At 39.2% G+C, this 14,344-nt stretch overlaps 1 protein-coding gene across 10 annotated transcripts in view; it reads right to left on the reverse strand.

The window, feature by feature from the left end:
• The window catches only part of ryr2a (ryanodine receptor 2a (cardiac)), a 189,612-nt gene that overhangs the window by 81,070 nt on the left and 94,198 nt on the right, over positions 1-14,344 (reverse strand). For 8 of the 10 annotated variants that reach the window (XM_067577426.1, XM_067577425.1, XM_067577418.1 and 5 more), the window contains exons 31-49: positions 13,527-13,672; positions 13,323-13,437; positions 12,895-13,055; positions 12,212-12,371; positions 11,688-11,774; positions 11,334-11,465; positions 10,509-10,603; positions 10,235-10,410; positions 8,580-9,238; positions 7,081-7,281; positions 6,334-6,439; positions 6,024-6,167; positions 5,646-5,773; positions 4,894-5,039; positions 4,170-4,284; positions 3,477-3,609; positions 1,160-1,263; positions 613-748; positions 254-440 (exon numbers count right to left, since the gene is read on the reverse strand). In XM_067577426.1, the coding sequence (XP_067433527.1) occupies positions 254-440; positions 613-748; positions 1,160-1,263; positions 3,477-3,609; positions 4,170-4,284; positions 4,894-5,039; positions 5,646-5,773; positions 6,024-6,167; positions 6,334-6,439; positions 7,081-7,281; positions 8,580-9,238; positions 10,235-10,410; positions 10,509-10,603; positions 11,334-11,465; positions 11,688-11,774; positions 12,212-12,371; positions 12,895-13,055; positions 13,323-13,437; positions 13,527-13,672 (3,131 nt within the window). The remainder of the gene's footprint in view (positions 1-253; positions 441-612; positions 749-1,159; positions 1,264-3,476; positions 3,610-4,169; positions 4,285-4,893; positions 5,040-5,645; positions 5,774-6,023; positions 6,168-6,333; positions 6,440-7,080; positions 7,282-8,579; positions 9,239-10,234; positions 10,411-10,508; positions 10,604-11,333; positions 11,466-11,687; positions 11,775-12,211; positions 12,372-12,894; positions 13,056-13,322; positions 13,438-13,526; positions 13,673-14,344) is intronic. The other 2 variants (XM_067577423.1, XM_067577419.1) reach the window with 1 other exon arrangement.

Consider the following 14,344-nt stretch of genomic DNA (forward strand, 5'->3'; position numbering starts at 1 on the left):
AGCTGGTGACATTTGGTGGATTATAGTGCAGATTTGGGATTGATAATACCTGTGTTCAGGTTAGGAGATAATATGATGCAGGTCTTTACAATAGCACTGATATATTGAACATTGAATGAGCTCTAAATGACTTTTAAATATAGATGCAGTTAAATAAAAGATACTGTGTGAATGTAGATACTGAGTATCTTATCATTACCATGATATAATACTATAAGAGCAGATAAATGAGACGTGGCAGATGATGTCTTACAGCGTCTTGCTGCTCTCTGATGTAGGAGAAGGGCCATCTCTGGAGGAATCCTGAGAGATCTTAATGGCTTCCTCCATCACTGCCAACAGTCCATCACCACCTTCCCCCCGAAGAGCAGGGCCAAAACATTCTGGTCGGCGAATCAGCAACCTCACCACAACATTGGCATTCTCCTCCACACTTTCACCTGGATGCAGAACAGGAACACAGTCTCCGAGTTCATGACAACACACCAACGCCGGACACAAACTACACTAGCAAAGAGGGACTACAGTTTCTAGTGGAAACCAACAGATTTGGTTAAATAGTTGACAAGGAGAATATGGACTTGAATGAAGTGAAAATGTTGAAGTTTTTACCATTGCAGAAGACAGCAAAGCGTAGGAAGTCGAGGTAGCGTTCACCCTCCACAGGGTTCCAGCCGATGTCAGGGTATCCTTTACGCACCAGCATCACACAGCTCTGCAGCCCACAGCCGGCCAGGTACTGCACCACCTGGACAGCCAGAGAGACGAGTAGAATGTTTCATACTGCAGAATATTTTATACATTATATCATACCTGCTTCCTTCCTTCCTTTTCACATTTTCTTTCTTCCCTGCACCCACTGGGGCAGGGATCTCACTGCAGGGACTCACTGCGTCAGTCACTTGTTTAATGGCGTGTTTATAATATACAATATCGATCCTCATCAACTTATAAACAAATTATTTGAGTTCAGTGGTCATCGATTATTATAAATACATCACATGACCTAGACTAGTGCCAGAACTATTTGGCAACTAAATTATTTGTCAATCTATGTAAAATTGAAGGAAATTCTGATAATCAATAAACCCCCTGAACCTTTGTGACATATTTTGACACATCTTTTCTTTTTGTGTGTATTAGTGTTTGTCCAACTCACCTTCTCCAAGTCTGGCTCTCTCAAAGCCAGGGCCAACTCATTATTATCCATGACTGATGCTGCAGCCACATCCAGAGGAGTAGAGCCTCGCATGGACGGAGATGCTGAGGAGAGGAGAGAAAAGGAGGAGAGGAGAGGAGAGGAGAGGAGAGGATGAAGAAATGAAAAAAAAAAAGATAAGGAGAGCTTTAAAATATAACTAAGAGGATGAGGAGCCACGACAAGAACAGAAGTGTATCTGTTCCTGGATACACAGCTCTAATTAAACAGCTAATGTTGTCTGCGAGCAATAAAGGATGAAGTTGTAAAAACAAATGGAATTTCACAAAAAAACACAAAATTGCATCAGAAAACAGTACACAGCTTCTGGTTGTACATGCACATACAGAGAGAGAAGAACTTGCAGCATTAAACAACAACATTATTGAAAGCTGTAAGGAGGGAGTGAGCAGAGAATCTGTATTTGTGTCTGCATTCACCTTCTCTAATCCAGTACCTGCTGTGGCATCATGGATACTGCTTTTACCTCAGCCTCAGGCTGGAGAAAGTCTCATGTTTTTCTGCCAAGGTTACGACTAACAACATGTGGTGGAATACAAGCACCCACTGTATCAGACTGCCAGCAGGCTCATTGTTCTTTGCACCACTCACACAGTCATCTCCCTCATGTCACGTCTGCCTCCTCATCTCCCTCCCGCAGTTTTCACTCACTTCACCGTTTACCTTGCTGTGTCCTTCAGCTCCACCCATACCTTTATCATTTCTGTGGTCATATCTGTGACATTGTTTTAACACTAACCCAGCCAGCAGGCATCTGCTGCTGACTCATTTTACATTAAACTAAAGCTAAAAAAAAAAAAAAGAAGTTAAAATCCTGAAAAACAGAAGCATCAAAAAGCAGACAGCAGGTGAGAGAAAGAACAAATAATTATATTTACTTCTGGATTTGTTGCTGTACTGTCCATTTTTAATCAATCTAATACTAATACATGTAGTTAGTGAACACCTGTGTAATGTAATACAATGCAATTTGAATAATAAATACCAGTTACATTTGATTATATGATAATTAATATTATGTTTTGTTGATACCACTTTAGTTGTTTGTGTGTTGACTCAGTTATATGGTTGTTGTTGAGAATATGGTGAGAATGTGTGTATTATATGAAAAGTTGATTCTGATTTTTTTAGCATATTATTACAATTAATATTATACATTTAAATTCTAAAATATTAATTATTTTACAAGAGTAGGTCAACGGTATTTTTTCTGAAGACAAGAACATTGTATTAACTTTTTAGAGAATGGGTAGATCTGATTTTAAGAAATGTCATCAATTTCGTTAATTTGACAAAATCTATAGTTTTTCTTTTTTTCTTTTTTCTCTTGTTCCTACAGTTGGAAGTTTGAGCTTCACTGTGCAGGATGATGCATGTTCAGAGTTGACACTGTCAAGAGTTTGACACATTCATCTGCTAAAAGTGGAAAGTTTTTCTGTGCTCACTGGAAATCTGATTTTCAGGGGTGTACCTACAAGCAGGATTTGTGACATCACAAATAGTTTGGAAGTCAATCCTGGTCCAGTTTTCAACTTACACAAGTTTGATGTGGAAAGTTGAAGCATCCAGTGCACAAACACTGAGAATGAACTTTACAGTTGAACAGCTGAACTGTATCCAGCAGTTCAATGTCTGAGATGAAATGTATTTACATATTCATAGATTCTGGAATTTTTAATGAGGGATAAGGAGGAGATGTCATTTTAATGATTTTAACATGGTGATTTTTCTTTTTGGTGTAAAAACCATATCAGACACACATCATTGTGTCTTAATACATGTCTGGAGGGGATCATTACGGAACTTTCAACTGCAATCTCACAATCTTCACCAGCAGAGGGAGTTTGCTCAATTGTCATGGAGATGGCTCAGTTTTTGCAATTTTTCACTGTGCTTGGTCAACTTATATACTTATGTCACATGATAACACCTGGGCAAACTCAATCTGCTCAAGATGAACATGAGAAATGGGTAAAGCCCTGACAAAAAGCTAATGTGGACTTTGAGTTAAGATTATTTTGCCAAACTACTATTTCGAAGGTCAAGAATAAGCTCACACTGTTAGTGGACACAAATAAATGCTGATTCTTGATTGATACACAACACATTCTCATCCACATGGTCTGCATTTATGTTGTGGTTCAAGCAGTAACATGTTAATGGTGTGCTTTTTAATGTGAACCACATACAGTACAGTACAATGAGCCAGTAGATACAGTATAAGAGCACACACACACACACACACACACACACTCACCAAGGCCAACGCTGCTGTTCTCCAGCAGGTAGCTGAGATGGTCAAACATGGCTTTCTGGTTTTGACGACTGATTCGACAGAAGTAACAGAGGAAACGACAACAGTTGGCCACCATTTTAGGAAAGGTGATTTCCTGCAAAAACACACACATCATGTACAGTCAAGATACAAATCATCTGCCAATATCATATTTAATATCATAATTATAAATGGTATATTGCCCATTATATTTTATTATCACTTTGTTCATTTATTTATTTAAATGTCTTTGAGATAAAAAAAAAAAAAAAAAAAAACTCTTTCAGGTGAAAATGCACATTTGAAAGAGTCTGTTTTAAAACACAGTGTGGGCAGAACTACTGTATGCAACATCCCATTCATTTATAATATAAAATAATCTCTTCACATCCAGTAATCTCTATTTAGACAAGAGTGATACTAAATGACAACAGTATTTCTTTGGTTTACAACATGACAATCCCCTGCTTAAAAAACTAAAACCATAAACTGCACAGTTTCCTGTCTAGGTGTAGCAGTACAAAGAACTTACATGTTGCATGCTCTGTGTACAAAGTACACAAAACTTGAGAAAGCCGCATTTATGGTTCATTTAAGCTGTTAATGGTCCTGGGTTCTGTCAACATGCATCCAGCATCAGCCTGTTTGGCTCTGCAGCTCATACATTCCTCATACCTTAGAGTCTCCTCCACTCAGTACGTTGACCATGACCTCCATGACAGTCTCGTGCATCCCCAGAGCTCTCATCAGGTTAGGATGCTGGTAGAACACCTTGTTGTTCATGATGTCACTGTAGAGGAAGAGGGTGGAGTTTTTCATCATCAGGGCTCTCATCAGGTTTACAATCAGTCACTGAACACATTATACACAATAAATCAGTGACTGAACATTAGATTAAGTTATGATTACAAACTCAAACTCAGGGTGCTTTAAGGTTCATTAACACACTAATTTCTAAAATTTTCCTCAAATTTTCCTCAATGCTAGATTAGTCAAAGCAAGTTCAATATTTCACAACTGGTTGGTGGTTTATTCAATTTAGAATTAAACTGCACCAGCATACTTCAGTCATAAAAGTTTTTTTTGTTGTCCATACATGCCAGCTGCACTTAGTTTCCCATAATGCACTGCAGCTAGGACCTCTCACAGCTGATATGAATAACATATTTCAGATATTTTAGATGGGGTATTACTCTACACACCATACTGTGACATAGAGTATACTGTGTAAGAAATATTTATTAACATACATGGACGTATTACAAATAAGACAAGAATAAAGCCTAATGCTTTAAGATACTATAGATAGTATGACAAATGTAAAGTCACTGATCAACAATAAAAAGAAGAAGAGGGAGAAAGAGGCATTCAGGAGCCTGATGGATGAGTGTGTTCTCACCCCAGTCCCCTGATCATCAGTTTCTCCTCTTCTCTTCCCATGCGGACACTCAGCAGAGATCTGATCTGCCCCAGAGCAGCCAGCAGGTTGATGGTGTCCTCGATCGATACTGAGTTTATAGTGTAAGTCTTAGGAAGAGCCCGGACCTGAGCAGAGAAAGATACACATTTCCTTCACTGTCAAAGACTGTACAGACTGCAGTTTATCATCAGACACCAGCAGTTTAAAGAGACAATGTCACAGAATTGATTATCCCTCTATGATAACATGACTTTTTGTCATGATTTATATTCTTCCTTTGAATTATCATGTGTGGTACATGATTGCTGAAGTACTTACACTTCTTGATTATCTCTTTAATAATTTATGGTCTGTTTATCTGTTTATGGTGGATAACTATCTCTGTTTCTTTCTGATATTGTGTCTATATGAATGTCAACTACTTGTATCAAGTTGTATGGAGGAATAGAAGCAAATATTTAATTTGGATGACATCTACTGTAAATTTGTGTTAGACTAATGTGAAATATGCACATTGATGTACATTGATTTGAATGTATAAACAGTTTTTTGGTAATTAGGGTCTCATAAACACATAAAAGTTTGAGGTAAGACTGCCACTACAACATTTAAGTATAAGTAAGTGATAGCAGACACACACCTGATCAAAATATCTGCCATGCTGTAATGCAACAGTGTAAATGGCAGGAAAGAATTAACTGTTATAATCCTGCACAAACACACAAGCCCACCTGTCCTCCTATGCCGTCATATTGTCGGTGCAGCAGGACAAACATGGCTCTGACCAGTTCAGGATCCTCAATAACTGACTCCTGAGCCCAGCGAACCATCGTATCTGAAATCAGCTGCTGCAACGTGCCTGCAGACACAGACAGAGAGAGAGAGAGATGGAGGTGGGAGTGTTGAAGTTGAACATATTCCAAACCTAGAAAGCTTGAAGAATTACCATTTATTCTGCATGCTTTAACCTATTTACTTCAAATCCCCTTTATATACTATGTTTGCTGTGTTTAAGAAATTTGGATGTATACGCAGAAAATAAATATTAGTATTAATTATATCTCAGTGCTGTTTATGTGCCTGTGTACTGGCTGGTGCAGAGGACTTACTGGGTTTCCTGTCTTTCTTTTCCTTTGGCAGGTTGGCCATCTTCTTCTTCAGGTAAGTCACTTTCTCCACTAATGAAATGAGTCGACCTCGGATGGTGAAGTCACTGTCACCGTCTATCAACCCGTCCTCGTCTAACTCTATACCTGACAGAATGGAGATATCTCAGGCAGTGCATAATCAATCGATACATTCTATAGATATCATCATTACTGGTTGATCTCTGATAGGAAACTGGTCATGAGGACTTTGAATGTTTGAAAATTTTGAACGTCAGGTTGAGTGTGTAGGTGAAGATGATTGGTAGTTTACCACAGTGTCTCATCAGGTCCTCATGGAAGTCCAGCAGCTGTTCTCGGATGTATTCAGGACAGGGACACTCCTGCTTCTCATCCTTAAAGTTCAGCAGCATGTTGATCTGCAGAGAAAACACAGGCAGGTTTGACTGTGATTCAAGTCTTGTTCCTTACATGCTTGTGCTACAACCACTGTACACAGAAATCCAACATATATTTAGTCATAAAGGTTACCAAATATCAGTATTTAAAATGATAAAGAATATGTTACAGATCTTTGTTTTGTCCAGCATGCCTCAAAAATATCTACTGTATGTTGTTCTTCTCTGCTTAAAGTCCCCCTCCACTCAAAAATGTGTTTTGTTAACTTGAAGCCTCCAGCGTGCATACAGTGAGCTGTGTCCAGCAAAAATATTTACATATTCATAGATTCTGGATTCCTTCAGTGAGGGAGAAGGAGAAGATGTCATTTTAAGAATTTCTAATTGGGTAATAAACCCTTTGGATGAAAAACCATGTCACACAAATTATTATCCAATGCAGTCTTTTTATTCATCTTGTGCAGAGGAGATCTTTAAGTTCAACTTGTGCTCTACAGTTTTTTTCTATTATACCAGTTCTTGTACTTCATTATACACTGTTCAATATACTCTCATACACTTCATTTCATTCTTCTCTTATTTTCCAGTCTGTTCTACTCTCCTATTCTTCTGTTTTATTGTGTCTTCCAGCCAGAGTCATTCTTCTTCAGTGGTGCTCCTACCTGTTCCTGTGGAGGGGATCTGAATTCTTTGGTCTTCTTGGCAGTGAGGGCTGCAGACATGTTGAGCGCCAGCATCACCTCGTTATAGCGGAAGCGCTGGTTGTCTTGCAAACAGGCCACAAAGTCATCAGAGAAGGCCACTACTGCCTCGATACGATGACGCACCTGGCAGTCACACAGGTACTGCAGCACATGGCACATCTAAAACACACACACACATGAACGAAAACATAACTAGATATGACACATACAATCACACATGACTGTTGGGTCAACTACATATTATGTTGAAAACTGTTTCTAGGTACTGGTTCAGAATTTCTAAAACGTAAAGGCAAGGAAAACAAAAATTGTAAATGTGTAACTAAACAGGTGTTAATTGTGTTTGTGTTTTTCCCATCAGCCTTTAGACATACCAGAAATTGCTGTTAATTGCTCCTGTTCTTTGTTTTCTTAAATGTATCATCTTTATTTCCTGGTTCTGATGTTGGGATTAAACACAGCTGAGAAAACATGTGTTCAACTGCTCTTCTCTGAGCGTCTCTCTTTATGTGTGACTGACAGTCAGTCATTAGGCTAATTAGTGTCAAGACAATGCCGATATGTTAACTGTCTTCCAAACAGAGACTATTACAGGAAAATCTTGCACATTTGATTGATTTTTCACCATAAAAATTCCGAGGTGTTTATTCCAGGTGAGGAAGAAAACAAAGATTTCTATGCAGCATGAATTTTAGCCAGAATCTGATCAAAAAAATAAAAGGCAGCACAGCTGCTTTATGAAAGGCAGTGAGTTGTTTCCTACATATGTTGTACTGTTCCAGCTGTTAGACTGCACATATAATGCTAAACAGCTTGTCTGCATCATTAAATCGCTGTCTCTGCCACAAATACGGTTCAACCATTTAAATACAGAGCTTGTTGTGTCATTCATGAGGTTGCTGAATTTTATTGGTGCATGTGATGGATAAAGCCATTCCTCTGATGTTTTAATGCTACATCAGTGTTATTCTCAGACAAACTTTGCATTTGGTTTCTTGTTGAATTGAACTTGGTGACACGTTGTGCATCGGGGCCATTCTGGTACAGACACAAACTTGTGGTGTGTTTACACTATACCATGTTTGTGTGTTGCCATTGTTGTTTGATCATGATATGCATTGATTTCATTTGCATCTAATCATAATGCGCATACCATCCTGGCATCTGGATGTCCGTGAGAACATCCTACTATGCATAGAGATAGAAGCATGTCATTCATTATCAACTGTCCTGTCACTTTAAAAAGCCGTTATCTTTTCACAGTGAAAATTTAAAAAATAAAAATGAACTACGGTGAATTCTGTAAGTGTTCCCTAATGTCTAACTTAAAAACTAATTGCTATATGACAGAAAAAGTGACTTGCTGTGCCTTTACAGACAAAATCTATGTCTGTAAAGGCACCACTAATCTGATACAGTAAAAGAATAAAAAACAAAAAAAGTTTACTGAGTGTCACCTGGAGTTTTACAGGCTCTGGTAGCTTCATCTGTAACAGTCCTTCTTTAGGCATCTTCCTCCCTCCATCCTCTCTTCCTCCTTCACTCTCTAGTTCCTTCATCACCTCCAGCTCCATGTGCTTCTCCTCTTGCCCTTCTCGTCTTTCAGAGAACACAGACGGCTCAATCAGTCGCAGGATGTTCTTCAGATCTCCATTTTTGAAAACTCCCATGATGAGCATGGTGTAGAAGAGCTTGATGAGTGGAACGAAGAGAAACTCAGTGCTGCCTCCTATTGGATCCCGTACATGCATGCTCCCCTCTCGCACTGCCTCTGTCAGCATCTCAATGGTTTTAATTTTCAGTATGTCTAAAGGGAATTCAGGGCTATACTGGAAACAGTCTCCTGATCCTGATCCATTGTTGCCGTTATTAAGGTATGATGACCCGGTTCCGCAGACAAAACTCGGGGATGAGAAGTGCATTCTGGGTCTCAGGGAGGTGCTGAGGCCGATGCCCGGCAGGCCGTGTTTCTTCTTCTCATCAGGAAACAAGGTGATGCTCTTGGTCTCCCCGGTCATGGGAACAATGTACTCATTGTTCATCATGAGGCGAGCTGTGGCGTAGCTGCTGAGGTGGATGTCGATGAGGAGGTCATAGTAGCCCGCACGAAGCAAACCTGTGGGTTAAAGACACAGAAAGATAGTTAGAAACATTCAAAAGTTTAACCCTAAACTAGAGACCTGCCCTGTTCCATTTATGTTCTTATTAATGAACAGATTACATCTATTACCTGGTCTTACCTATTACATGTATTTATTCTTATATAGCTGTCTTCTACTACATTGCATCAAGTTATTCTTTAAGGAGAGTGAATGTGTGCATTACTACTTTTAACAGTTTACATGAGTTTATATAATGGTACACTGTTATAGATTAAACTACCCAACAGTATATGAAGCAGTTCAAATTAGCTCCAGCTCAACCAACTACATTGTAATTCTACTTTCACAATAATGAATAATTAATATGATACGTACATATAATAACAATAATATAAAACAACAGACAGGAGAAATTCTTCAAAATGACAACTTTTACTTTTGAACTTTTATTTACATTTTGCTAATAATATTTCAGCAACAAACTTATTCTTTTGTACTTAAAGGATATATCTTATTCCTTTGAGCCATAGAGCTCCATTTTTGTCCAAAATATGCAGTATTATCTCCTGTTTGATAAAAACTACAGTTGCCAGCTGTTATGGGAAATTACTGAGCCTTTTTAAATATACTATATATTATACATATTTGTGAGATTTTTTTTTTAAGAATTATGTCTTCAGTAGGAACCAATGTGTTTGTGGCTGAGTGCCATTGACAGGGTAGGGAAGTCAGTATTGAGAATGAGACTAATTTATTTTTTGTTTAGGACTTTTTGTGGGTTTTGTGACAAATATATAGAATAACACCAGCTTTATCATTTAAGTTTTTGTTAATGCAGGACTTTTAATTTAGTATTTTTACATCCTGTATTACTACTTTTAATGAAGTAAAGGATCTGAATACTTCTTCCAACCCTGCCTACAGTTATGTGACACTGCATCATGCACTAATTATCTACTTACTATAGAGTCACATTCAAGATTGTTCTTTCTATATGCTGTGCGCATTACCTGGCATATACTTATTCTCTATAGCCTGCAGGAGCTGCGCCTCATCTACGTGGGAGCAGAGGGCATGAGCCACGCGGTTGTTTCCCAAAGCACAGATTGCAGAATACAGTCTGAGGGTATGGTAGTGAAACTTTAATAAATCCCTCTGCTCTGACAGCTCCAGAATATCCACCGACCTGGACAACACACACAGAGACTGAATGAGAAACAAGAGTGCAGGAGGGAGAATGAAAAGGTGTGTGTGTGTGTGTGTGTGTGTGTGTGTGTACTCCACCTGTTCTCCTCAGGTATGTGTAGAGACATGTACTGCAGAGGTTCGTTACACTGGACCAGCCAGCCGTGTCTGTCATTCACTCTGGATGCTGAGACCTGAAAAAATAACTGTTAGCACTTCATAGACAGCACACATAACATTTCATGTTAGTTTCCAATAAGCACTTCTGGCCAGCAGCAACTGTCTTAGGATCAGCCCACTGTGTGGCACAGCAGACAGTTCACCAAGATACAGCCAGAAGATAACTGCTAATCAGCCCTGTAAACTTAATAGTTCATGTCCACATATGTTCCAAGAGAAGATCAGGAAATGGTGTTTGACAGACACTTCTGAAAGGGTCTAAATGCTGTTAAGTGAACTGAATACAATTCAGTATGTAGAATGCAATATGTACTGTGTACAATGCTTATTGAAATTATGTCTAGTATAGTATTTGAAAAGTATTTGAAATACACAATAATTCTAATATGCAAACACTGACTGCTGCTTGTCCCACTTTGATCATACTGCCATACTGTTCAGAGAATGGCCTCTAACCTGATTGTTTCAGTGGGAGATAAGGAACGAATTAAATGTTGGAAAATTTCTATTCCAGTGGTATGTATACTTATACCTTTCAATGAAGAAGTTGGTGTATTATATTAGTATGTGCAATAAAAAATGAAGACACATCTATACCTTTGTCTTAACTGTCAGACCGCCTTTACATCTTTCTTCTCTTCACTACACACTGAGTGACTGCACATCACTCAGAAAGATTTTGGTCTTTTATACCCCAATTGCAATTATCAAAAAACAACAACACTATAATGCAGGAGTTGTTACCTTGAGGAAGTGGTTGGGAACACGACTCCATAATACAGGAGTGAGAAACTGTACGTGCAGCCGTGGAGGACACTGGGGCGCTAGATTCTTCCTCTCACTCTTAAACAGACCAGCTGACAGAGGCATCACATTCTGATGGGAAACAGACAATGTTACAACATCACATGACATGGAGCTGGACAGACCAAAGAGGACACTGTGCCAGTATTCAAACCATTCCACTCATTGAGCATTTGAGCAACAGGAAATGCTGGGCTACATAGTTTTGCAACCTCCCAAACTTTGAATTAAGAATTAGAGGACAGCTAAAACAGTACTCAATTTTATATGTGTGTGTGTGTGTGTGTCCCTCACCTTAATACGCCCCAGTTCGAACTGGAAGACATTGGGACTGGTAGCCTTGGCAAACACTGCTGGGAACAGCTTAGCACTGGGCTCCACCTGTTGGGAAAGAATACATTGATCAATCCCAAGATTTGTGTGACAATGTCTGCATAAGCTCAGATTGTGCTGTTGCATCGTCAGGTCCAGTAACGCTAACTTGCCCTTCTCCTTCCTGTTTTTCCCAAAAATATCACAGTTACTCTATATTTTACATTGGGCTCATGGCAGCGTGTTTACCATGAATAACATAAGAATGTGGTGTTAATAAAGCCAGTGCAAGACACTGTTGTAGTGAGAAAGACTGATGTTACAAGCAAACATAAAGCCTGAAAGGAAAGAGGAAGCCAGGCAGAACGAGGGGACACATTTTGATGTAGGAAGCAAACTGAAAAAATGAAAGGAAGTTAGAATGAAAGAGTCAGGAAGGGAGAGGAGGAATCAGGACATGGGTACAGGAAGATTCAAAAACCTGGAATACCCTATCAGATATTTACCTGGTAATATGTGCTGAGTTCCTTGCCGTTGGCAGTGAAGGTCAGCAGTCCATTTGTTGTGTCAACCAGACAGCCGATCTCTAAACCGTTGTTGTTCCTGCCCTGACCAGGACTGCTGCTCTCTCCAGCCCACACCATGTAGCAGTTACTACGCTTTATACTGGAGGACACACACACACACACACACACACACGCACACCATGGAGCTCTCAATAATATTTATAGAGGGATATACAAGCTGTAAGCTTAAATTGGCTTTATGAATATGAGCACAAAGAAACAGGGGGATATAAGAAAATAAAGATAATAAAAGGAAAATGTGAATCAAGTGTTATTAGAGGACACTACTACAGACAGTTAAAGGTTCTAGCAGGTATGAATAAGTCATCATCAAACTTTTCAATCTTTCAAACCAAGTGTACAGTAAAGATTATTTCTCTTGTAGGGTTAAATGTGTGCTAATTACTAAAACCATGAAGTGTACTCTTTGCCTGGAGTGAAAACCTTCATACTTTATTCATGTCACATGTCGCTGCTCAAGATATTTGATGATCAAATACAAGAATTGACCCACATATACAGTACCAGTCAAAACTTTGGACACACTTTATCATTCAAGAGAATGGGAAGGTGTGTCCAAACTTTTGACTGGTACTGTATGAGCTAAGTGGAACTTGACTAACCTCTCGTGAACTTTGCCCTTCTCATCTCCCAGAGTAACAGTGACAGTTCGGACATTGTGCAGCTCAAAGCCTGGGTCGTACTGATGGAAGTCAGAGGTGACCCAGCCCACCCACACACTGCTGGGCTCCTGACCAGGGAAGATCCGCACTGAATAGTAGTGCTGCAGAGAGAGAGAAGCATAATCACGATGACTTTCCCAAACGTCTTCACAAACTCCATATCATGAAACTGTTAAACATTAAACAGAACATTTTTATCAGGTTTCTATTATTGTTATTTTCAGAACACCTGCATCCTCAGCTCCCTTACATTGTTCCTGGTGTATTCTATGCACTACTTGTCACCAATTTATACTCTACAGGACACTGTTATGTGTGAGTGTTTAGCGTGTTTGTATGTTGTTTGATTAGTATGTGTATGGTCTCACAGTAGAGGCTTGCATTAGGAATTCATAGTCATCTCTGTCTTCAGCCATCACCTCCTCAGACAGACGAGCAGATGAGGGGCAGCTGTTGTCTGGCTTGTTTCTCTTCAACATGAACCTGTGAGATCACATGGATGGTTTAGGTGTTTATGACACTTATAAAAACAATTAAGGAAGGATGCAAATTATTAGCGTGAAAAGGTTTACCGCTGTTTGAGCTTGAAGGGCTTCTCCTGGTTGTAATCTTTGTGGTTGTTGAATTCGTCTCTCTCGGGTCCGTTGGGACCATTGTGACCGTGAGACGACTTCATCAGGACCTCAAAGTCTGACACGGTTTCAAAGTCCTCCAGCTCCTGCAGACACAGGCACACACAACACATCTGATGAATCATATACCCAACCCAACTGTCTGCAAGTGAATTTGAGCAGTTAGTCAGCTTCCCTGTGATAGGGACTAGTCAGTAGCCTTTGCACATAGTTAGACAGTAAATGGAATGTGCATGCTCCAAACAAACTCCATTCACCTCATAGTTAGAGTTATTCAGTTAGAGATGGATCAGTTTAGGTATACATTAAGAAATGCTTTACTGAGATTTGAAAAGCATAACACAAAGCCTGAGAATAAATAATGTGTGTAAGGAAATAAAACACCCTCCTGCATAGATGCATCTGCAAGAACAATGGTTTGCTGGGACCAATTCTTCATTTTATTTGAAGCAAGATGTCTCCTACTTCACTGTAAGGTACATTCTCAATGTCTGTGCACTGGAGGCTTCAAGTTCCCACATCACATTTGTATAAGTTGCATACTGGATATATTGCATACAATAGTTGTGATGTCACAAATCATCACATGTACGTCCACATCTTAGCTCAGATTTAAGGTGACCACAGAAAAACTTTCAGCAGATGAATGTGAAAACTTTGCACATACATGATTCAACCCCTTGATTTCATCATTAACTGTATGCCACATCCTCATGTCTAAGAAACTGTTAGGGACCAGATGGATTATATTGTTCTGT

The sequence above is a fragment of the Thunnus thynnus genome, chromosome 20, assembly GCF_963924715.1.
Source record: "Thunnus thynnus chromosome 20, fThuThy2.1, whole genome shotgun sequence".
Lineage (NCBI taxonomy): Eukaryota > Metazoa > Chordata > Actinopteri > Scombriformes > Scombridae > Thunnus > Thunnus thynnus.